Source organism: Astatotilapia calliptera, chromosome 6, assembly GCF_900246225.1.
Source record: "Astatotilapia calliptera chromosome 6, fAstCal1.2, whole genome shotgun sequence".
In the NCBI taxonomy this organism is placed as follows: Eukaryota; Metazoa; Chordata; class Actinopteri; order Cichliformes; family Cichlidae; genus Astatotilapia; species Astatotilapia calliptera.
The window spans coordinates 22,483,273-22,507,803 of NC_039307.1; the positions used below are offsets into that span (position 1 = coordinate 22,483,273).

At 40.2% G+C, this 24,531-nt stretch overlaps 2 protein-coding genes and 1 non-coding gene across 3 annotated transcripts; 2 read left to right on the forward strand and 1 right to left on the reverse strand.

The window, feature by feature from the left end:
- Positions 1-290: 290 nt before the first annotated feature.
- Positions 291-7,760, reverse strand: LOC113024229 (SPARC-like protein 1). The gene is made up of 11 exons (XM_026171110.1): positions 7,609-7,760; positions 6,490-6,545; positions 6,311-6,376; positions 5,171-6,208; positions 4,374-4,482; positions 3,548-3,669; positions 2,995-3,115; positions 2,756-2,892; positions 2,520-2,668; positions 1,147-1,295; positions 291-887 (listed from the first exon to the last, which is right to left on the reverse strand). The coding sequence occupies exons 1-11, from the start codon at positions 7,727-7,729 to the stop codon at positions 859-861; spliced, it is 2,097 nt and encodes a 698-aa protein (XP_026026895.1). The 5' UTR covers positions 7,730-7,760; the 3' UTR covers positions 291-858.
- A 3,255-nt stretch (positions 7,761-11,015) lies between these two features.
- On the forward strand, positions 11,016-13,988 carry scpp1 (secretory calcium-binding phosphoprotein 1). Its single transcript, XM_026169319.1, has 9 exons — positions 11,016-11,137; positions 11,399-11,453; positions 11,839-11,886; positions 12,458-12,511; positions 12,627-12,653; positions 12,762-12,860; positions 13,059-13,091; positions 13,176-13,235; positions 13,335-13,988. The coding sequence occupies exons 2-9, from the start codon at positions 11,400-11,402 to the stop codon at positions 13,767-13,769; spliced, it is 810 nt and encodes a 269-aa protein (XP_026025104.1). The 5' UTR covers positions 11,016-11,137; position 11,399; the 3' UTR covers positions 13,770-13,988.
- Positions 13,989-23,562: 9,574 nt separating this feature from the next.
- Positions 23,563-23,636, forward strand: trnai-aau (transfer RNA isoleucine (anticodon AAU)). The gene has a single exon. It is a non-coding gene; the product is annotated as a tRNA-Ile (tRNA).
- Positions 23,637-24,531: the final 895 nt, after the last annotated feature.

Consider the following 24,531-nt stretch of genomic DNA (forward strand, 5'->3'; position numbering starts at 1 on the left):
TTCTTTACTTATATAGAAGGCGTCAGACTCGGCGATCACCAGAAAAGGTCCAATCAGAATGCTTTATCTCATAAAAACGAGATGCCGTAATCATCATGACCAAGCAGCAGGTTATTTTTTGCTTTGTCGCCTTACAGCAGGCCATTATTTAGGATCAAGCGGCAAACCAAAATCATCTACCAGTGACTTGCATTCTTAAAAACCATTGTTGAAGAGCTATTCATCTCATGAAGTAACACAAACACACGCAAAAAAGAAAAGGAATGAAGAAAAGATATCAGAACATGAAATGATATTTACCAGAGTCTTTTTGTAGGAGACTTTATTTCAGCACAAACATCAATAAGCAACAGAGTTTACTGAAATATTCTGAAATTGTGAATTTCTTTGCTGTTTATTGCCTTTAGTTAGCAGTGTAAGGAAACATAATATATGAGGACAAACATGTACACATTTGCTACTAAGTTAGCCAATACAGGTGCTATTTTACATTTGCTAGTATCAAACAGGAATCTGCAATTGTCTGCTACTAATTGTGGTACTACCTGGCACTGTGTACTGCACAATGTTTTTTCTACCATCAAGCTGCAATAACTTTGCCCCAGTTTGGAATGCATTGTAGTAAAGATTTTGAACACAGCCAGCAAAAAAATAACTACTTCTTTCTTCTAATAGACGGTTCTAGCAGCTCAGTCTAAATTACAGATCAGTGATTTAAATGTCCATGCTTAGCCTTACACAAAGCTTTGTTTATAGCGGGAGGTAACATGGGTTTGTTTCATCTGTACTTGTCAGAGCGTGTACTGTATCATTTTGAATAGACAGAACTTCAACAGCCAGATGTTCAAGCTACAACACTCAGAAAAGCAGGTTGGCATCCATGTCCTCTGCAGAGAGACAAGTTACAAAGAGTTAGAGTTTGCATTTAAATGATCAACTAACAGTACCAGAAAACATCAAATTCTGAACATATTTTAGAGCAAGATGCTGGGTTTTCATCTTAAATCTTGGAAGATATATTCAGATTGGAGCATCACATTTCTGAAACCTCTACTATCTATGCAATTATATAGGCCTTGACCATGAACGTACTACATCATTTATGGGAAGGTTTCTCACAAATATAAGAAACGATGAACCTCTCACCATTCCTGATATCAAAACAGGTGATCCACTCCTTAAATGATACCAGTTTGTCTTTGTCAGCATCGCACTCCTGAAAGAAGCGAGAGGTGCAGTGCTCCATTGGCACCAGGGGGACCCTGAGAGGGGCCAGCTCTGAGTGGGACAAAAACCTGTAGAGGAAAAAGAAATGTTTTTGATCACTGTGAGTAAACAGAGTGCGCAGGATGACTACGTGTTTTCCTAACATACTAGTTATTGTTATTGTTGTTACAGGTCATTGAAGCCTTTAGACCAAAAATCGTTTGTTGGTCCTTGTTCTGGACTGAAAACTAAAGGACACCACTACATTTGAGATCTGTGCATGAAACCTTTAAAGAGCAGCTCACAACATATTTTTATAAGCTTGCTTTTAAAATGTGTTTTAATAGTTGGGTTTTTGTTTGTTGATTGTTCTTGTGAAGCACTTTGCTATTCTTATCAAGACAGGTGCTATATGAATACTTTTGATTTGCTTTTGCTTACTTGTTACAGTTATTTTTGCCTATTCAATTTTTCCTCAGAAGTCAATGTGCCATATAATTGCATTAGCAATAAATTTAATAACGCTCTATATTAACAGTTGCTGCAGCTCCTGAAGCATTTGAATTTTCGGAATGTGGAAATTTCAACATCGCTTGAAAAAACGAACCGCTAGTAACGTCCTTCTCACCAGTAGGCTAAGTGATTTTTAGCCAATTACAAGTTGAATCTGGTAGTTGGGGTTGTTAGCTAAGATACCGTCATTAAGAAGCAGTACAACTAATGTGTCTATGCAAGCTAATTTGTGATGTGCACCACTGGCCCGGCCATTAATTTTTTAATGCACCTTCTCAGATTAATTCACTGCGTGTCATGCCCAGGGCTGGACTGGGACAAAAAAACAGCCCGGGCATTTTGACTAGAGACCGGCCCACCAGGTATTATAGGAAAAGCCATAAAGCCTTTGAATGAAAACAAACGCTGGCCAGTCCAGCTATGGTCGTGCCATCAGTTAACCCTTCCCAGGGTTGCCGACCCCTGGAGTAGGGGTTTACACATTCACCTGACATGTTCAAGGTCTCTGGTTAGAGACCATGAAGAGGCGCAAATACCTTTGGTGTTGAAACAGGAAGGGTATCTGGTGGAAAAAGCTGCCAAATCAAGTGGTGCTATCTGTGGGGACCCCGTGTGAAAAGGGAGCAGCCAAAAGAAGCGTCTTCTTATAACTTTGTGATTAAGGATGTGTTTTTTACAGTCTGTCAGTCATCTGTGACATATATATCTTTCCATATTGTTCTATAACCAATAACTCCCCTAACTAGCTAGCTTTTTTTTAAAGAAGATACTATATGCAAAACCAGTGTATAAAAATGTACCTATCAGATGGGTGCTGGTCCAGCTGAGCAAACTGCCAGTGTACTGGGTAGATGTACATGTTATAGTTCTTCTCAAAGTCCTGTGCGAGAAGCTCAACAGAGTGATTGCCTGCATGAAGGCGCCTCTCACTCTCAAAGATTTTCTTCACCTGAAGAATACAGGAGACCACACTTTGGCTGGTTTCAGTCACTTAAACACAGTAGTTGTAAAGAGCTGTTGGAGTAGTAAGCCTTACTCTGAAACGCTGTTTAGGAGTGAGGAAGCCAGGAGTTATGGAGTCATGTTCGTAGAGCTGGAGCAGCACGTTTTTGAGCCAATCTCTCATTCGTAGAGGAAACTGCACCCGCTCATTGTCCACACATGGAGGTATCACTGAGACAGAGAGGACAGAAAAAAAGCATCAGATGTTTTAATTAGTTCTTTCTTCACCATACTAAATTATACAGTTTGTACAGTGTTTAAATACAGTCTCACATTTGCATGGCCCAGTGTAGTCTAGGTGAAGTCTGTGTCCTTTCTTAGTGCCCTCTAAGTTGCATTTAGTAGCAAAGAGTTCACATGATGTGTCATACGTTTTGTTGTCTGTCCCACAAACCTAAACAAAAACAAAAGTGTTTAAATAAATGAAGAGAGAAGATCAACTTTTAGCCACTGTCCTCGAAGAGTTTATGCAGGCAGGACTTGTGAGGAAAGGAAGACACAATACAAAGATAAAATTCCATATTTGTGGCTTACAGCTCACCTTCAGCCTACTATCAGACCCTTGACTGGCTCACCATAACAGGCAGGGTAGTTAGAGCTAATATTAAAACAAAAGTGTTCTCTGCTTTGTCTTTCAATTAAGTCAAAATGCCCACAATGACATCTGTACTTTTTCCTTTTTCTCCTCAATAAACAATATGAAAGCTTCACAAGGCTGCTGCAGACAAGTGTGTCACAACCACAGAGCATCACATAAAACGTATGAGCATAAATGAATAACAATATGTAAGTGTGACATTTCTTTTATAGGCATCAACATACTTACATAGTCAAACTCATTCACACTGGGAGGGCACTCTGACGGTTCTTGACACACACACCCTGGCTTATTGTCCGCATCAAGTTTGCATGTTTTTCCACGTTTGCAGCGGAAGTTTTCACATGGATCTTTAAGAAAACACAAACAGCGGTTGGATCTCTGACCCATATTTCACCTGATTTCTAGAAACAGTGAGATAAATTACTTATTTTCCTAGCTTGTTTTAAAGTTTTTCTTGCAATAGAGCCCAGTACGCTACAATAAGCTCACATCATCCTCTACATTCCTTTAGTATAGAGTTGGTATAGCGATTAAATTCGACTTGATCTCTCTTATTCACTTTTAAGCCTGCAGAGCTGTGTTTTGGTAGTGACTGTGAAGCAGAGAGGCACTATTCATGCGGAAGTTTAAGCAAAATGATTCAGTCAGCAGATTCCCCATGTGAGACTATTCGGATGGTGTATTAGTCAGTATATAGTGAATGCTGCTGCTGACCAGACACTCAGCAGTTCTATACTGTAAGAATAACACGTTATATGAACGATAACGTTAAATTTAAAACAATGTTAAACTTCCTTGAAGTGGAGCCTTTCACCAGCCTGTATTATTTACATTTATTTCTAGTCTTGTGTTAAATTAGAGATGTTGATAATTCCTTTTATCTTTATCTTATCATGATAAAGATAAAATATCATATCATCTTTTGCTTACATAACTGTCAACTTACAGAAAGTATCTGGCTTTATTAATGGACCTAGAAATACCAGTAATCATGTCACAGAAGGCTAAGGAGGAAGCCTTCAACAGAAACAATCAACAGAAAAAAAATAACCAGTAGGGGTTTCTGGGAGTTGTATGTCTCCGCCAAGAGAGGGCCTGGACCTTGGGTACAGTTCGGCTGCGGCTCTTATCTGCACCGGATTCACACCAACTAAAGGACCCTGGGAAAGTACAAAAAGACGTGTAAAGGCAGACTCATGCATGTATAAAATCCTTCTCCTTTTCCTCCTTCTAGTACTAATAATATTAGTAATAAAGTGAAGGTACTATAGAAAGAGAAAAAACAAAGGTCAAGTTGCCCCAATGAAAACTGCAATATCAGCTTTTTTGTAAACTTTGGGCTGATTAGTGCTGCTAAATGTTGCCAATGCTGTCAAAGGTTAGCCGTAAACTTGCAGAGAGCTTTAAAAGCCTTAAACTTGCAAGTGAAATCTTTTTTTTACTTGCACTGCACTGATGTCTAGCAGGCTAATTAGCTGGGTCAGTTTCACAAATGAAAAAAAGCCCACTGACAGGGAGATGTATCTCCTTTAACCACTTCAAGATATACACAGGTGATTTGTAGATGCAGTGTGCAGGGCAGATTATGTCCTCTGTTACCTCCTTACCAAGGAAATTACTCCAGCTTAAACTCAATGATTAATTTTAACTATCAGTTCTTAAAACATTTTCACTGTGGGCTGATTTTAAAATGCCACCAAGAGGGTTTGAGTCTAAACTTGTCTTCCTCTCTTTCTCTTTCCCTGCTTTCCTGTCTTTCTATCTTTATCCAATGATGCCTGAACGGCCATAATAATAATAATGATAATCTACTGTAAAGAAAGAAAATATAGGTAATATAAGCATTACCCATTTTCCTGCCCTTCTCCTCTTTGTCTTTTGGTCTGTATTGTCAGTGCTGCTGCTCTCAGACTCAGGATCCTGTCGGCCCTCTTCTTGTCCGGGTTGTGTTTCCTCCCTGTCCGGAGAGTGCTTCCTTGACCTTTGGTTTTTCTTTTGCTTCCTCGTTTTTGCCTTAGTGTGACTTGCACCCACATTCTTACTCTTCTCTTCCTCCTTTCCAGATAGAGTGGCTCTCAATTCAAGCTCTGCATCGCCCTTTGGTTCTGGATGATCCACATTTGCTTCAGGTTCTTTCTTGGCGCTTACGTCTTGGTCTGAGGAATCTTTGTCCTGTGTCTGATCAGACACCTCCTCGCTGTGTGCTGCCTCTGTGTTTTGCATGCCAGGTTCATAGTCATCAGCGATATTGGCCATTTCTTTCCCACTGGTTTCTTTCTCTCTGATGTCTGTTTTTGAAGTAGGCTTGGTGTCATCAGAGTGGGTTTTGTCGTTAGCTGACGCAGTCTGTAGAGGTTGTAGGAGGCTACTATCAGCAGCATAGTCCAGATTGACTGGAATCACTGATTCTGTGCTGCCATCTTCCTCTAGCAGTGCTTCAGTAGGCTCTTCCTTCCTTTCTGAATGAGTCATCTTCTGCACCTTCTCCTCTATCACATCCTCCACACTGTCTTCTTTCACTTCTTCCTCATCCAGCAAATGTTTCTTTGTCTCTGAATTCTCATCCAACTTCTCCTGATCCTCAGCGACCTCAACCACCTCGCTAGACTCAACCTTGGCTTTGTCAGCTTCTACTTCTTCCTCCTCCAGCTCTCTTACTTCAGCTTCATCTTCCTCTTCAGCCTCTTTCGTCAGGAGGTCTACCAGTTCTTCTTCACTCAACAGAACTGCAGTGCTTTTCTCTCGCTTTTCAGCCCTCTCTCCATCTTCCTTGTTAGCGTTGTCTTCGGAACTCAGTTCCTCGTCTTCCTGCTCCTGGCTGCTGGCCTCAAATGTGACTAGAGTGGGTAAGATCTTTGGCTTATTGGCTTCCACTGTGATAGCATCCTGAAGCAGGAGAAAAGGAAAAATATTTTTCGACTGTATAAAATGACACGATACATTTAGTATTAGAATTTAAAACTCTAGATGAAGAAGATGTTACTCTACCTTTTCTTTGGTTGTGTGCAAACTCTTATGCAACCCATGATGTTTTCCATGAGGTTTACTTTTCACCTGAAGATAATAAGAAACATCTGTAATATTTATTGTATGGTGAACACATTATCATATTGTCTTTGATCATTTTTACTCATTGATTTATGAAGAAGAATATCTTTACTACTCACAGACAGAGCAAATGTTGCTGCCAGTAAACAAAGGAATACTAAGCAGGCCTTCATACCTGTAAGATCAAAGTGAATCATTTAAACCTTGGATAAATTGTCTAAAAATGGATAACATGTAAGTTTTTAGATTTTGAAACCACTACAGAATTGAATATTTCAGAAAAATATTACACTAAAGGCTAAAAAGCTGTTCATAAGCTATCAATACATTCTACTCTGGCTTTTTCACAACAAAGATGTGAACTTGGCACATCTTTCAAAGTGGAAACAACTGAATGCATCTGTATGCTGCCAGCACATTCATGACGAGCAGAGCTGTGGGCCCAGCCTCCACTATCGCCAAGGTTACAGGCCTCTGATATGCACCTTGCTCTCAAAAGTCACATTCGGAGCTAAAGTAAACACCAGAAGCTACCAGACTGGAAAAATTTGACTAAGTCCACAAACTTTTTGTGTGTCTGGAGCCCAACGACAAAGATATTAATGGGTCTGTCTGGTAAAATAGCTCTCAGCACAGTTCTGAGATGTGAAAGTAATGCTGGGGAGAAGGTATACACACCAAAGCGATAAATTAGTCTTTATACTTTGAATAATTTAAAAGTTACCAAAGACACTATTATAACTACTCTATTACATGATTGCTCCATCTTTAATAAAAATTAATAGACATTATAAAAACATTTAGATATGATATTTCTCTAAATTATATGCACCAAATTAGTACTTCCAAATATGGAGCACATATTAAATAGTGCTACCACTTTCTGCAAAAGTATCAAAGCATCGCCATCAATAGCTCACCAGCATAAAGCTGTGGCCCTAAGTAATCAAGCCAGCAGTCGCACATACAGCAAGCAATAGTTTAAATGCAGTAACTAGTTAGTGAACAAGATGAATGTCAAACGCACATTACTGTTTTGCTATATATAAATGGAGTTGCAAAGCACTATTAATTCCAGCTATTTTATTGGTTCTTTTATTGCTGTAATTTCAATATGTGTGTCTGAAACGGGTCTGTCTTGTAAAGAAGACATTGAGCCTCAGTAGAACTAACTGTATAAATAAAGGTAAAATAAATGAGAAATGAAACTCTGTGTGTCACAGAAATTAGGATTTTACCTGAGGCTGGCAGTCGCAAGAAAAAGTATCCCGCAAAAACAGCAGCGTGCCTGTGCTGAACCTGTGAAGATGTCCTTTTGTATTCAAGACAGTGCACAGTCTGTCCACACAAACTAAGCATTCAACACACACACACACACACACATACAGTTTTTTTTTCCAGGGTTTAGGATGCCACTGCTAACTTTGGGAGGGCCTTTGGGAAACAGAGATAAAGAGAGAGGCGGACAAAGGGATCCCACTCCCACACTGAGCTTCTGTTGGGCGATATACTTCAAAAAAAAAAATAGCGTGTCTGTTTCCCAAAAAATGAAAATAAGTTTAAAAAAGAACGCTCCAGGGTTCATAACAGATTTTGACAGGTTTCATTTTTGTTACTGAAGATAATTTGCATGCATGTATAGAGGAGTTCAGGAGAGTGGGCAACAGAGTCGACAGCCATCTGTTAAACACTACTCTGTTATGGTTTGGGCAGCATTTCAGCCAGTGGTGTTGGGGATCTTGTAAAAATTTATTTATTTACAAGCACAGAAAAGTGCTGTCAGATTTTTGATCTACCATCCAGTACAATCTGGTTCATTTGTCAGCAAATGATCCCAAAAGCACTACTGCAGTAAAAGCATATCTGTATAGAAAAACATGCTGTAGAACACTGGACATATGGATTGTTCTCCCCAGAACCCAGACCTCAACATTACTGAAGCAGTGTGAGCTCATCCTGACAGAGAACAGAACAAAAGGCAGCCAACATCAAATAAAGAGCTTTGAATGTTCTTCATGAAGCCTGGAGTACTATTCCCAAAGACTGCTTAAAGAAATGACAAGAAAGGTTGTCTAAGAGAGTTTAGGCTCTTTTGAGGAATAAAGAGGGTCAAACCAAATATTGACTTTAAAGCTTTTTAGAATTGTACAGACTCTGTTTTTGCAATGATTTTATCATCTACTGAAAAGCAGCACCAGTACAGGGCTTGGCATGATGCTGATCCTGAGAGAAGGGCTTCATAGTCATATGTGTCCTGTCAGTAATGTTTCTTTGTTTGTCAGCTGTATTCATCCTTGATGACATCAGCCAACAGAAAACTCATTATCAAACTCAAACTTCAGATTTCCATATCAGTTAGACAGAAAACCTCAAATCCCTGGTGAATAGACTCAATTAACCAGGGGTGGGGAACTCCAGGCCTTGAGGGCCGATGACCTGCAGGTTTTAGATGTGTCCTTGATCCAACACAGCTGATTTAAACGGCTAAATGACCTCCTCAGCATGTCTTAAAGTTCTCCAGAGGCCTGGTAATAAATTAATCATTTGATTCAGGTTTCTTGACCCAGGGTGATATCTAAAACCTGCAGGACACCGGCCCTTGAGGCCTAGAATCCCCCACCCCTGCAATAAACAAACACGCTTGTTCAGATGTGTAGTATTTCTTCGTTGACACATTTTTGTGTATTACACCGCTATAAAAATAATGAATTCAATTTTATTTATATAGATGTAAATCAAATCAAATGTTTACTTTCAGTTGAATATTTCAGCAATTATTGGAGCATTCATTGTGCTTTCTATTGAATGGATTTTGCACACTTTTGGGTATGCTGTGGAAACAATTGGATTATTTAACAAACAAGTATAAGTGTAACAAAAAATGTACCCCTGATAATGGATGGATAAGCCTCATAATGAACATAATTTCTGGTTACTGTTGTTTGTGAAAATTTGAAAAAGTACTATGGGCAGGTTGTTTATGGCAGAATGAACCCAGTCCAAACCAAAATGACCACATTGTTTTAGGACAGAAACAATACATACTTTTGGCCACTAGATGTCACAAAAACTAAAGTCTGTACTCTTAAAGCGGCTAAGAAACTGCAGTATAATGAGGGTAAATGATGAGAGTAGCAAGGACATGACAAAATCGCTCAAAAACTGCCGTTTTACCTTAATTGATTGATATTCAAAGAATCAACACACCAGCTTTAAACACAAGCCTCTTGATTGAAAAAATACACTGCTTTGTAACACTGTTCATCAAAGCTGGGAAGTACAAGCTTTGATTTATATTACACAATGTTGTAAATCAATCAGTCAATTCCACAAGGCATTGATGGAAATATGCTATCTTATTTTATACAATGCAGAGTAAAAAAAATACACGATGTGGCATCAATCATGGTGTTGTTTTTAGTAAAATCATATTTCACTATTCATCACTAACTTGTATTGTTTTCCCTTAATTAGCAACTAATTCAAACATATTTAGGCAAAAAAAAAATAGAAGAAAATGATTACACTGCACGCAGTCTCAAGGATCACACTGGTGATGCACCAGTCTGACAAATGCCTAGTTTCATTAAGAATATTAATACCACAGATGCATCCAACGCCTGTCTGACAAAGATAATTACATTATTAAACCTTAAGTAACGTTAAGGTGAACGTGCAGACACTGTTGACTGTCTGCGTATCACAACAAGCATCAATCATCTCCTCCTCCACTCCTACCCTGTGGTTTTGGTGGAGAGCGCTGGACTGGTGAACATTCAGTCTAATTACAGGTTTCTTTTGCTTAGCTGAAATCCAAAGTGAGGTTAAACAAGGAATTCTGTAAGCTTATTTTGGGCCTGGCCATATAAGTATATCCAGGAAGCGATTATATACCACAGGATGGAAATATATATAGAAGCCTTTACTTGTACATACTGTACATGCTTAATGTTCCAAAAACACAATTTCCAATAACATCGTTTAGCAGTGAAGGCAAAATATGGTTTGTTTTTGTTTTAATAGACTGAATTAATATTGTACTTTGTCACAGTGTGCGTGTATATGTGTGGGCGTGTGTGTGTATCTGAAGTTAATCCATTTATGTGAAGTTTTTATAAAAGGCAGTGTTTAATTTTCTCAATTTAAACCAACCTTATATTGAAAACTTTATAGCCCTCGCACTTGTACTACTTGTAACCTGTTCCATGTAATCCATCATCTGACAAAAACAAAATTCCAAATAGAAAGGGAAGGAGGGGAAAAGGAAAAGAAAAAAAAGTTTCACCGGAAACAAGCATGAAACTGTCTAGCCCTCTTTTCCTCTCTGAGTGGGTGAGTTTATTTTTTCAACAGGCCACAAACCCTATAGTTTAGCGAGCTAAATTATATTTCACTAAAGACGTGAGAGGGGGTGTAGGAAATTTTGTGACTGGATAAAAGAGCACACAGTATCTATGTGTGTGTGTGTGTGTACAATCATCATCACGCCACTGTGTGTTTTCTGAACTCCCTCTCCGGAACAAATACACCTTCGCATGACGACAAAAAAGACACATCCGGAAGGAAGTGATGCAATCACCTTAAATGAGAATACTTATATACAGTAGTCCTGGGAGTTCCCTCCAGCATATCCACACATCGTGATTTTACTTCAACTGCAAGCTTCCATTCGAGGTTCAGGACAGACTCTGGATTCTCCTGTTTGCTGCCTTATAGACTAAACGAGGAGCACCAGCTGCATCTTTTTTTATTATCTCTGAAACTGAGGTAGAGTAAATGATTATGTAGTATTATTATTATTACTTTTGATCACAACTCTTACTTTAGTGATCACAACTTTGAAAGTTTTGAATTGTCAGTTTGGTTTGTAGTAACTTAACATCTAGAAGTTTAAACCCAAGAGCAAATGGATGTGACCCTATTTTGGGGGGAGTTTCTTTTGCTAATGCACCATAGTAGTTACTCTTACACTGAACTGAACTTAATGAGAATAATAATTACATACTTTTTTTTTTTTTTTTTTAACAGAATGAAGGTTCCCATCATTACATTTTGCCTGATTGGAGCAGTCTTTTCCAACCCGGTGAGTATGAAAGCAGAAAACAAAAATCAATTATTAAAAAGGTCTCAATTTTGAAAGATTTTTTCACCGTAATTTTTTTTTTACATAACTTTCAGATAGACGAAATATTCTCCCATCTTCCATGCTGTGTATTTTTGTTTATTTGAAAGTATTACTGGGTTCAAGGACACAGTTACAACAAAAATAATAATAATACTAGGTACAAATAAGCATAATATTACTTGCTATTAGTAAAATAACAGGTGACATGGAACTAAAGCATGTCATAACCATATGTATTTTTAGAAATAATAATAATAATAATAGTAATAATAATAATAATAATAATAATAATAATAATAAAGTGTCCATTAAATAACCATCTGTTCCATTTTCATTCTGACAGATTTTACACACTGTTGTTTCAGTATCAAGCGAGGTTGCATCAAACTCAGTAAGTAGCATTTTCAAAACACAAATCATTTTTTAATATTTTTTCCCAAATGCTAAATCACAGTTGTATTAGACCTTGTTTCTGGTACTAGGAAAGAGAGAGAAAAAAGAAAGCAAATAATTCCATAATAATTCAAAGTTTAACTTAATAATTTAAAATTTCAAGTTTTGTTTTTATTTATAGATGTTTAAATTAGCAAGTTTAAATTTGGCAATGATTTTCTTTTCATATATTTGAGCTTCTGTACGTTTGAGTATATTTCAGGAACTATACATAAACTACTAAACTATATAGTCTGCCTGCAGTAAAGCTGAATTCCTTGAAGACAGTCAGCAGGAAAAGCTAACAATGGGCGTGGGTACTGGAAGTCTCTCTAGACCTCAAGATGATTCCCATTTCAGAAACTATTGTTTACTATACTTTATGTCTGCTTCCATTCCGGCAGTAATAGCTTGCCCAAGCAAGGGTTGACAAGAATGAAATCTAAATGAATGATGATTGTTGATGCGGCAGTTAAAGCATATAATTAAAATACATTTTTCTCTGTGCTTACTTTGTTTTGTTTACCCAGACTGAAAGTGTGTCTGTTTCACAATCGTCTGAAAATGACACCTCAGAGCTTCAGGTAATGTGTACATTTATTTCAGTAATGAGTAAATGGTTATTTTTCCTGACTCTTTCCATCACATTTGATTGCTGAGTTTCATCCACATGACTCTTTGTTCCTGTCTGTGTTGCAGAGCACAGAGGAAAACACCTCAAATCAGGTGAGTTATTTTGGTTCTGAAATGTCTTCAGAAAACCTTCATCCTAACACACAGATCAAAATCATTTTTCTGTTTACTGAAAATGTCTCTGTTTTTTTTTTTATACAGAGCTCAGAGTCAGAATCATTAGAATCCACAGACAACACATTGGAGGACACATCAGAGGACACTTCAGAGGACACATCAGAGGACACATCAGAGGACACGGTGGGTCCTATTAGCAATCCGTGTAATATTTTACTGTTATCCTTCAACAAGGTTGCTATTTCCATTTCATAATCTTTAAAGCATTAGCAAATTGTTAGGATTTCTGGGTGTAACCTTGGATATCAGATGATACAAATGAATAAACTTGGAATAAATCTGATATTTGCATCCTTAAATGGGTTTCATTTCCACAAACAGACTTCAGAAGAGAGTGACAGTCAGTCGGATGAGGTAAGATGAAGTAAAACAACTTCTTTTACTTAGTGTATTATGTGTAGTACAGAATTACACAGTTTCTTCACCTCTGTTCCACAGATGGACTCCATGCTTGACACCAAAGATGATAGTATGGGCAGTGAAGAGAATGTCAGAAAGGTGCGATAAATCTTTTACGTTATCAAATTATTTCATTTAACCTGCTTAAGTAGAGGTTACAGTTAGTTAACACAGTGCTCTCTTTATTCACCGCTTTAGAGCTGGGTGCGAGTGTTTACAAATACAGTGAAAGCCCTTAGCGCAGAGGACAGCAATGAGCTGCCCGACACAAACCTGCTGGTGAACCCCACAGACAGCAGTGACAGCACCAGTGACAGCATAGAAACCACAACTGCCACCAATGACAGCAATGAAAGCAAAGACAGCTCCAGCAGCGAGAGCAGTGAGAGCAACGAGAGCAACGAGACCAAAGACAGCAGCGACAGCAGTGACACCAGCATGAGTACAGAGGACAGCAATGCCAGCGACAGCACCGAGCTGAAACAACTGAAAGCCAGGGACTGTGTGAATGGCACTCAGAGCTGCGAAAGTGAGGAGCGTTTCTTCCAGAGTGTAGGAGATGATGCTCATTTCTCAGTGGATAATCTGATGGTGCCAGATGAGGATGACAGGGAGTTAATGCTGCGAAGATGATGACATGCTCTTGTGCAGCCTCTCATTTCCCTCTATGAACTCTAGCACTATGACTAGCCTGAACACTTCAGGATGATAGATTTTGTTTTATAGATTGCTTTATGTTTATAATGACATAATGCTACATGCAGCTGATTTTTGTGTGAAAATTATCGAGGTGATATTATCCCAAGTGTTTACTTTGTTTTTATAATAATAAATAAATAATATAATCATGGATTTGGGGCTTGTGGTGTGTTGGCATACCATTTTAATCAAGGATTTATCCATCATGCAATTTTATAACAGGCCAATACATAAAACTGTACTCTCTACTTTTTAAAATATTTAGAAAATTATAGTAAAATACATATAATAACTGCCTTGCAAATTCATATTTTGCATGCACATTATGTAGCTTTTAAAATTACTAGAGATGGCACGATACCACTTTTTAATGTCCGATACCGATTCCGATATCATAAATTTGGATATCTGCCGATACCAATATGAATCCGATATAGCATATTTTGTAATCAATAAAATTGTTTTTTATAAATATCTTGCTGCATTTTGTATAAGTTCATACTCAAGTTTTAAAAAATGAGACTGAAGCTATTCTGTTATACCTGTATGCAAAGAATACACTCCACCCAAAACATTTTATAGTTCAGCAACACAGATCAATCTAATAAATTTTAACCTACACCATCCTCCCTATTCTGGTATTTTAAAGTACTTACCTACCTAACTAATAGGGTTGCCAACTCCCAGCAAAAACATTAGGGAACCACCCCCCACCCCCCGCCCTTAATCGATGTAATCAACTTTAATTTAATGCAAGTGTAAAACAAATGCACAGAAATCAATTATTTTTCTACAATAATTAAATAGATTCAACATCTTTCTTCAACAGAATTGCAGACTGCACAGATGGTACCTTCCCAAAGGAAAAAATACTATAGCTTACTAGGGTGTATATTAGACTTATTAGTTACTATATACAATAATGGATTTCTATACATTTAATCAGATGGCCAGTTTTGTTGTAAGATTCAGATAATTATTTATTCAAAGTTTTTAAATGACATAACAAAGAAAAATATTTCTTTGTGCCCCCCTTTCCCTGTTAATGCCCTACCTGGCCCCGACAAAACTTTGCTAGAGCCGCCCCTGCACAGTTACCAGCTGTCAGCTACTTAGAAAAGGATCCTGGTCATGCATAGGGCAGTGAAAACCATATGGGCGATATTCTTTTCTGAAGTGACATTATCTAAGCTGCCCAACAAACACACTAAGGGGGAAGTTGGAATGTTACATTTCAGACACTTCGATAAGTCTTCACATATCTCGCGCCAAAACTTCTGAACTGGTGGACAGAACCAAAGAGCGTGGATATAATTGTCCGATGAATTGGTTTGGCAGTGTGAGCAGTTGTTGGTAGACGTAAAGCCCATCTTGAACATCCGATGACCTGTATAGTGCACTCTATGTAATATTTTGTATTGAATTAATTGAAGACTGGGATTTCTAATTAGATGAAAGGTTTTTAAGCAAATCTGAGACCAGAAGTTTAGGTCTAAGTTAACTGATAAATCCGCTTCCCATTTTGCAATAGGAAGTGATATTGATTCATCTGTTTTAGAAAGCATTCTGTATATTTTGGATAGTAATTTGGGGGGTTTAAGAGTAAGAAATTGAACCACACTTGGTGGTGTTTGTAGTTCAACTTGACCCGGTTTAAATTTCTTTTTTACTATGGATTTAATTTGTTGATATTCTAAAAATCTTTTCTTGTTGATCCCATATTGTGTAACTAGTCTGTCAAATGAAATAAATTCTGTTCCTTCTAGTATATGTTCTAAATATTTGATTCCTTTACCACTCCAATCTGAAAAGTTTATCATATTATTGTTTTGTAATATGTCAGGGTTGTTCCAGATAGGTGTACGTTTGCATGGGATTAATGAAGACACTGTCAATTTTAGAAACTCCCACCATGCTGTCAGAGAAGCGCTGATGTTGATGCTTTTAAAGCATTCATGTCGTTGGATGTTTGAGCTGATAAATGGTAGGTCTGAGATCTCTAGATTATTGCAAAGTGCTTGTTCTACATCTAGCCAAGGTTCATCTAAGAGGGTGTGTTTTAGCCATCCTGAGATAAACTGAAGCCTGTTGGCTAAGAAGTAGTGCTGAAAGTTAGGCAGTTCTAGTCCTCCTTTATCCTTGGTCTTTTGTAGTGTTTTTAAGCTTATACGTGGGGGTTTATTTTTCCAAAGGAATTTGGACATACATGAATCTAGAGATCTGAACCAATCTTGTGGCGGTTTAGTTGGGATCATTGAGAATAAATCATTTATTTTTGGTAAGACCATCATTTTTATAGCGGCAACCCTTCCCATGAGTGATATGGGTAGACATTTCCATCTAGCCAGATCATCTTCTACCTTCTTTAAAAGTGGGATATGGTTTAATTTAGTTAGATCTGCAAGCTTGGGAGAAACATTAATACCTAAATATTTTATATTTCCCGATTGCAGTGGTGTAGAAGAGGAATTATGGAGGGAGCAATTAATCGGTAGAACTGTAGATTTTGACCAGTTAATTGAGTAATCTGATATTCTTGCAAAAGAGTTTATCAATTCAATCACCCCAGAGATATTGGTTTGTGAATTTTGGAGAAAGAGTAACACATCATCCGCATAAAGGCTGATTTTATGTTCCACGTTCTTGCATTTTATGCCCTTAATTACTGAATTCTGTCTAATTGCTGCTGCTAGTGGTTCAATAAAAATTGCAAACAGTGAAGGGGAGAGTGGGCATCCCTGCCTGGTGCCCCTCAAGAGACAGAAGCTGGAGGATGTCTAGTCATTTGTTCTAACACAAGCTGTTGGGGAATTATATAATATTTTTAACCAGTTTATGAAAGAGGATCCAAAACCAAATTTGTGTAAAGTTGCAAATAGAAATTTCCAGTTAACTCTGTCGAATGCTTTTTCTGCATCTAAAGAGAATATTGTAGTTTCTAGGTTTTTACTGTATGAGTAGTCTATCAAATTAAGTAAACTACGTGTATTTGTTGATGAGTGCCTACCTTTTATGAAACCAGTTTGGTCAGGATGAATTAAGAGGGGGGTTATTTTCTCCAGTCTCTTTGAGAGAGCTTTGCAGATTATTTTAAGGTCTACATTTATAAGGGATATTGGACGATAGCTTGAGGGATATACAGGGTCTTTGCCTGGTTTTAGCAGGAGATTAATGTTTGCAGAATTCATATTTGATGGAAGTCTGCCCTTTTCTTTAATTTCCAACAACGTTCTGTAGAAAACTGGTGCTAGAATCGACCAGAATTCTTTGTAGAATTCTGCAGGAAAGCCGTCTGAACCTGGAGCCTTATTATTGTGCATACTTATCAGGGCTTCCTGGAGTTCACCTGGTGTCAGTGGTGAATCCAGTGCCATTGCTCGAGTGTCCAATAATTTTGGAAGAGTTATGTTGTCCAAAAACTGATCAATTTCTTTTTTAGATGGGTTTATTTGTGGTGAATACAACGTTTTATAGAAATCCCTGAAAATGTTGTTTATTTGTATCGGTTCATATATTGTGTTCCCAGATGAATCTTGAACAGCACATATAGTTGTTTTTTATTTATTTATTTTTAGCTGGTTTGCTAGAAATTGACCGGATTTATTACCATGTTCATAATTTTGTCTTTGTACTAAGAATTTTGTTTTTTTATCAATTATCTCATTTAATTCTAGTTTTGTTTTGCGTATTTTGTTCAATGTTTCCTGATCTTGGTGGGACGCGTAGGCTTCTTCTAGTGATTTGATGTTTTTTTCTAATTCCTGAATATTTTTGTTTTCTTTTTTCTTTTTATGTGATGAGAAAGAAATTATTTTACCTCTCATCACAGCTTTCCCTGCTTCCCATAGAACAGAAGCTGATGTTTCGGGAGTGTCATTATAGTCCAAATATGAAGTCCACTCTTTTTTAAAATATTTAATAAAGTCTTCATCTTTAAGTAGTGATATATTAAATCTCCAGTTTTTTCTTGGCGTAGTATTATTCTTGTGCATTAGTGTTAAAGATACAGGACCATGATCGCTGACAGCTATAGGGTGAATCTCAGTGTCTGAAATGTCGTTCAGCAGTGAGCTGCTGACCAAAAAATAATCCAGACGAGAGTAGGAGTGATGGACATGTGAGAAAAAAGTATATTCCTTACTGGTGGGGTGAAGGGAGCGCCATGCATCGCAAAGACCAAAGTCGCTCATATACTGTTTGATTATATTTGTGGACTGCCAATTACGCTGAGTTCCCGCTGTATTGAGCCTATCCATGTCTTCATTTAGTCCAAGGTTGAGGTCGCCTCCAAGAACAAGTGTGCCATCTAAGTGTTCAGAGAGTGCACTGAAAAAACCGTGAAAGAATGAGGGATCATCAACATTTGGACCATATACACTTGCAATACATAGCTTTTTATCAAGTATAGATAGTTTAATGATTAAGAATCTGCCCTCTGGATCTATAACTGTATCGAGTACTGTGAAATTAATATTTTTATGTATTAAAATTGCTACTCCCCTTTGTCTAGAATTATAACAAGCTGAGAACACATTAGGAAACTCAGGTGTTTTAAGTTCATTCAAACCTCTAAGAGGTCTGTGAGTCTCTTGTAAAAGGACAACATCTGCCTGTAGTTTTTTGAGTTGGTTAAATATTTTTAACCTCTTTACTCTGGAGCCAGCTCCATTTATATTCCATGTAATGAACCTCAGTGTACCCATAGATGTTTGTGTATAACTAGGGATGTATGCTGTGTGCGTCGCTTAGCCAGGTGGAGAGAATACGTCACTTGTTCATAAATAAAGAGAAGGAGAGAGAGAAAAAATGTGTGGCGAGATGCTCCCTGAGTCTGACTTTGTGTATGCATAGTTACTAATATGAGTAGGCTTGGCTTAAGTGTGTGTATCCTAAACGACTGTGTGCGCTGTCTGACTGATATAAATGTGCTGCCGTTGAGCGCATGGTGCGTATGTGTCGAAATAAAGGATGTTTGTGGATGAGTGTCGAAGCAGGTGATCGAGGCAGTGAAAGGAATAAAGAAAGAAACCAAGGACAGGGGTGAGCAGCATAAAACCAAGAGGGGGAAAAGAGAGGAGGAAAAAAAAAAAAAAAAAACGAGAAGAAAAAAAACAAAACAAAACGTAAACATTCCAATTAAATCACTGACGGAGAGTGACGGTGTTAATTCTGCTATGAAATCACACTTTAAGATGCGATTTGATGCTGGTAAGTTAAACAGATGTTAATGCAAGTTAGTGTGAGTGGATAGGGAAATGGTGTGGCTGATTCTTATCTGGTGTGAGGTTAATACAGCCACGGAGTGATGTTGGGGTCGCGGTGGAGCTGTCCGTCCACGTACAGCCGGTCCACAGCGATGACAGCGCGGGAACCCTTCTGGATGAAGCCGCGTCGGATTGGGAAGAGGACCCTGCGTCGTTCCAAGATCTCTTTGGGGAACTGGTCGTTCACGCTGAAGTCCGTTCCTTTTAATTCCCTGCCGCGGCTTTTCACATGTTTCAACAGTCCTCATGAACTGGAAAAATAAAAATAATCTTAATTCTAATCAATATAGAAATTATCTATTAGATTACATTAGTCTTGATACAGCCTCTGCCACCACATCAGATCAATTGCTCTGGGCTCCTTTGATCAGCTCCATCACCTAGTGGGGGTGGGGGGTCATAGTTTGGTCCCGCCTTCACTGTTGTGATTGGTGTGGGGGTAGGGACAGGCTTAGGGCGTCGGGGGGTTCCCCGGAGGCATTTTCCTTGGGGGGCTCAACCCGGGGTAGCAGTCATGTCCGGTTAGGGGCTCTGTTGGCTCTCAGGTGACTGTTTCCTCGTGGCTGCGTGCAGCAAGGCTAGGGGAGGGTCTGTGCTGACGGACGTGGGTTACTGACCTGGTAGCCTGGCTGCCCCTGGGTGGGTCCGGGATGGGCGTGAGGTTCTGGGGGCGCTCCGTCTCTGGGCTGGGGCCCGGGCCGGGCCTCGGGGGCTTGGGTCCTGGTTGGTGTGTTGCCGGGGTTGTGGGCGGGTGGGTGCATGGGGGCCCAGCCCTGGAGCAGGGTTCCGCCGGTGCATCGAGCCACCTGGGGGGCTCTTCAACTGGTGGGGAAGATTGTCACATCTTGCAGGAGCTTTCCTCTCCTCAGGGGCTCTCTCTACAGGAGGGGGAGATACAGGAGAGGTGGAGGAAGATCTCAGCCTGGGTGTTTATTGTCTTATGTAGTCTGGAAGAAGAGTGGATGGTGGGGTGGGTGCAGTTTTCTCTGTGGTGGGGTTGGGTGGACTGTCCTGGGCTCTGTGGGGCCGGGAGGCGCTGCTGCACTCGGCCCCGGTCTGGATGGGCCCCCTTTCCCTGGTGGGAGTATGGGGGTGCCTACTGGGGTCAGCGGGGGAGCTGGCCCCAGGGAGGGGTCACTTGCCCCTCCCTTCCTTCCCTTCCCGCTCCACCACAACCACCCACACATGCAGGACCTTGGAGTAGGGGTATGTCACCAGGGTGCAGAGGAGCCCCCCCCCCCCCCCCGTCCGGCTGCCTCTACCTCAATTTTATCCCACAACTTAGACATTCACATTACTCACACTCTCATTACACATACATATAGGATCTTGGGGGTGGGCACGATACACGGAATCCAAAGTACCATCAGGGTGTACACCTCACCCCTGGCGTCGTTGCCCACCTCTCAATGTTAAATACACGTAGACATTGAGGGCCAGCAGGAGGGACCATGCGCTTACCTGCTGCTCTCTGGCAGGTAGCTCCATGCCCTCCTGGGTTTTAATTGCACCTTAGAACACACATGCATCAACACTACAATGAGCGGGTGGAGGGAGGTTTGGAGTCTTCTCTCACCCCCATTCTCTGCGGCCTGCTGGAGCGGGGGGGCTAGGAGGAGGAGTGCGGTCTGGAGTGTGGGGCCTCCCTGCTGCTGCGGAGTCGGGGCGGTCTGCCTCTCCCCACCGCAGGGAAAAGGGTAACACCACCTGGGTCTGGGGGCAGTTCCCCCCCTCCAGGGGCAAGGGTACCTAGACCCGGGGCTTAGAGTACGCTTGGGGAGTGTGATCGTGTGTACAGCGTCTCTTTATGTCTGTCTCCACATTGGTTGAGTGTGGAGTAAGTGTATATGAGAGCATGAGGGTGGGAATGGATGTTTGTATATGTGTGTGCCTGTATTTCTGTGTCTATATGTCAGGTTGGGTGTCAGGCGCCACCTCTCTGGGGACATCTTAGGCCCTCCAAGGTATGGAGGTCTATCTCCCCCTACCACCACTTCCCCTGCCAGTGGCGGACTCCCTCAGACATCGGTGCGTTGGAGGTTCTTTGTGTCCGGGGATGGGCGTCCAGGTACACACCGGCTCACTCCTTGGCGGCCGCTTATCGGGGCCTGGAGCCTGGGGCTTGCTCGGGCCACTTCGGAGGTGGGGTGCCCCCGGCCTCTCGGCCTGGGGCTCGATCACTCAGGCACGGCTGGCTGCCGGCGGAGCTCACGGGCGCGTCACTGCAACTCCCCCTGGCTTCTGCTCCGCGGCTGCTGAGTGAGCCCTCATCTGGGACTCTCCTCAGCTCTTTCTGGGACAGTGGCGCGGCTGCCCCTCTGTTGGTCTTCCTTGGTCTCTTGTGTTCTGGGGGCCTCTGGATGTCTGGAGTTTTGATCTCCTCCATACCTGCTTCATGCCCTGGAGGACGGGGCTGTGGCCCCCCCACACCCTCTAGCAGATCATTACATGAAGGAACCTTTTAAAAAACAAAAAACAAACGCGTCCATGCTCACAGATGTACACACGGGTGGTCACACCCACAAACTACACCCTTTTTGGCTCCTACCTCAAAGCACACTGTGTTCTGTTGATCTTATGTGCTGCACAATAATGTTTAATATTTAGTATTTACTGTCATATTCCCATATATCATTGTGATGTTGCTTATTCTATTACTCTTGTTCTCTTCTGCTTGTTTTCTTTTTTCTTTCTCAGCAGGTGATCCAGGTGATTGATATATGCTTTTTTTTGCTTTTTTTCTTCTTTTTTTTTCTTTTTCTGCCCGTTCTGTTGGTTTTTGTCTTTTGCCCTTCTCCCCCGTCCCTCTTCTCAGCTGTTTCTCTTTCCCTCTTTCTTTCTCCCCTTCTTTCCCCCAGTCAAGTCTGTCCCATATTCAGTAAGTGAAAATAAAATAAACAATAACAGGTGAATCAAATGGACCATTATGGCAAGGCTGGGATGGTCAATTTGGTAAAGTAAATCCGTTGGGCATCTTTCTTTGCCTTTAGACAACAATTCTGATGGCAAAAGAGCCAAACGGGACAGACAAAAAAAAAAAAAAAAAGGATCCTGGTGTTATTTGTCTCTCAGAAACAGTTCATAACTTCCCTTCAACTCATTCATGTAACCTCAAAGGTAAACCTGTTTCTCCATCACCTGCTCAGCTCTGATGATTCAGTAAGGACATCTCGTGGTTTCATCTTCATGTTTCCCTCTCACCGCAAACGGATATCATGACCAGCAGCTTTTACAGCCATGGCTCCAGCAAACCTCAGCTGATACTAGAAAGTAATATTAAATACATTCTAACAACAGCTTATCAGGCAGCGGATAAACAACGTGCTGTTGTTGTTTATCCGCTGGTCTCCTCTTTCTAGCGCAAAGTGGGCGATAAAAAACAAACAAGATGGGACTTGCTGCAGAAAAGCCGGTCAGCTGATCATTGATCAGTTTCATGTTTGAAGTAATAACAGGAGAGGAAGGGGGAGTGAATGAGAGAAGTAGATGCAACTGCGCTGCAAAGACAGAATAACTCCAGCTTTGTGTCTATTTTTTAATTCTAGCTGAGGTAAGGGACAAATCGCTTCCTTTTCACCTCAAACTGGAACTCAAATGACCAGTCCAGCTGTGGCTCAATATATCAGTTGTTAAGCTTAACGTGGAAATACTATGCAAACATTCAGGGATGAACTTACATACTTGCTTTACTTCTCTGGGATAGTTTTCGCAGAGATGAAATGCTGCTGTTAGGAAGCATGTAGCAGCTCCAAATGCTCCAACTGACGCTGGCAGGGCATACTGCTCCGATGCGCCGAGCGCGTTTTGTGATACTTCGGATGGGATTACATTTTTGATTTCTCTCTGATATCCGATCCAGTAATTTAAGTCAGTATCGGACAGATACCGATAGGTAATATCAGATCGGTCCATCTCTAAAAATTACAATTAGCTACTGAAAAATAGTGGCAGGACAGCTGAATAAACAAAGAATAAAAATTTTAAGCTGAGTGCACCTCTACAATAATACATTTTTAAGCAAAATGCTGTCCTGCATATTAGAGGGGGGGGGGAATTGATCCAAATATTGATAGTATGAAAACAACTTTTTGTGTTTACTATCACGTCTCTTTAATTAATGGTCTATAACACATTTAAACCACAGGATTGTTACAGCCATTTAGAGGTCATTAAAATATGTTCCAAATTTGGCTAATGGATGCTGGTTAGGCTAATCTCACAGCCTAAATCACGAGGTACTGTTCTCCCCTACATAAACTCCCTTTATAGGTTAAAAGTAGGCTATTGTTATTGGTATCGGATCACTAGCAAAGACAGCATTGTCGCAGAGTATTGCTGTTTATTACTGATACTTCTTAAATGAAATACTAGCACATAATACCTGCCTTGTAGTCGAATGTGAAACTACGACGTGTGATATGTATGACTCTCTATATAAATGGTACTTTCTCATTCGCAGACGTGGCCGGTTAGCTCAGTTGGTTAGAGCGTGGTGCTAATAACGCCAAGGTCGCGGGTTCGATCCCCGTACGGGCCAGTCGAGCCTTTTTGTTTAATTTATTTTTACATTTCTGTTGTACTGGTTGATGACGATATTACCCTAAAAATACTGAATATCGTGTGGAGAAGTAGTTCGTCAATAGACAAATCTCGAAAACTGTCGCGGCTTATATGAAAAGTCCCCACTAGATGGTACCAAATCTTCATGTTGTATTGTGTACTAATGCAAATTACGTTTTTATAATCTTTCTTGAGGAAAAGGGCGAAACCGTATACAACAATCTGGAAAAACGCCAGGAAAAACAAATGCAATATAAAAGTTGATATACTGCACAGAATCAGTCACAAAGCATAGTGGAGACTAAAGGAAATTTCCAGTTGATTCACATTGTCCACCAGCAAAATATGTCTGCCAATGTCCAGGAGACAATTCACCCATATTTATGGTCTAAATATGTTCTCTCCACCGAGAAAGTCATCAATAATCTGTTTAATGACCATGTCAACATAACTGTCTGATTCAATATCATAGTACACCTGGTTTTCCATAATTTACTGAGATTTATGACAAACTGTGAGGCAAAAAGCGCTTTTGGGTTTTCTGGCAGACAGTTTAATTACAAATTTTATAAGATGGTAGTGAGACCTGCTATTATGTGTGGTTTGGGGGGGAAAAGACAAGAGGTGGAGCTGAAGATGCTGAGATCATCGGACCAGGATGGGTGGGATTAGAAATGATCATCAGAGGGACAGCTCAGGTCGAACAGTCCAGAGAATCAAGGATCAGATGGTTTGGACATGTGCAGAGGAGGGAGATGTATTGTACAAAGCATGTTGAATATGGAGCTTCAAGGCAGGAGAACACGAAGGAAGGCCACAGAAGAGGTTCTTGAATGTAGTGAAGGAGGATATGCAAATGATTGGTGTGACTA

Bases quoted from the DNA above. Each gene is read 5' to 3' on its own strand.
- LOC113024229 (XM_026171110.1), bottom strand. From the start codon at position 7,729: ATGCTTAGTTTGTGTGGACAGACTGTGCACTGTCTTGAATACAAAAGG. The intron at 4,483-5,170 runs GTAATGCTTATA...GTACTTTCCCAG, and splicing joins GGAGAAGGGCAGGAAAATGG to GGTCCTTTAGTTGGTGTGAA. The intron at 888-1,146 runs GTGAGAGGTTCA...GTCTCTCTGCAG, and splicing joins CTGTTTTGATATCAGGAATG to AGGACATGGATGCCAACCTG.
- scpp1 (XM_026169319.1), top strand. From the start codon at position 11,400: ATGAAGGTTCCCATCATTACATTTTGCCTGATTGGAGCAGTCTTTTCC. The intron at 11,454-11,838 runs GTGAGTATGAAA...TCATTCTGACAG, and splicing joins GAGCAGTCTTTTCCAACCCG to ATTTTACACACTGTTGTTTC. The intron at 11,887-12,457 runs GTAAGTAGCATT...TTGTTTACCCAG, and splicing joins GCGAGGTTGCATCAAACTCA to ACTGAAAGTGTGTCTGTTTC.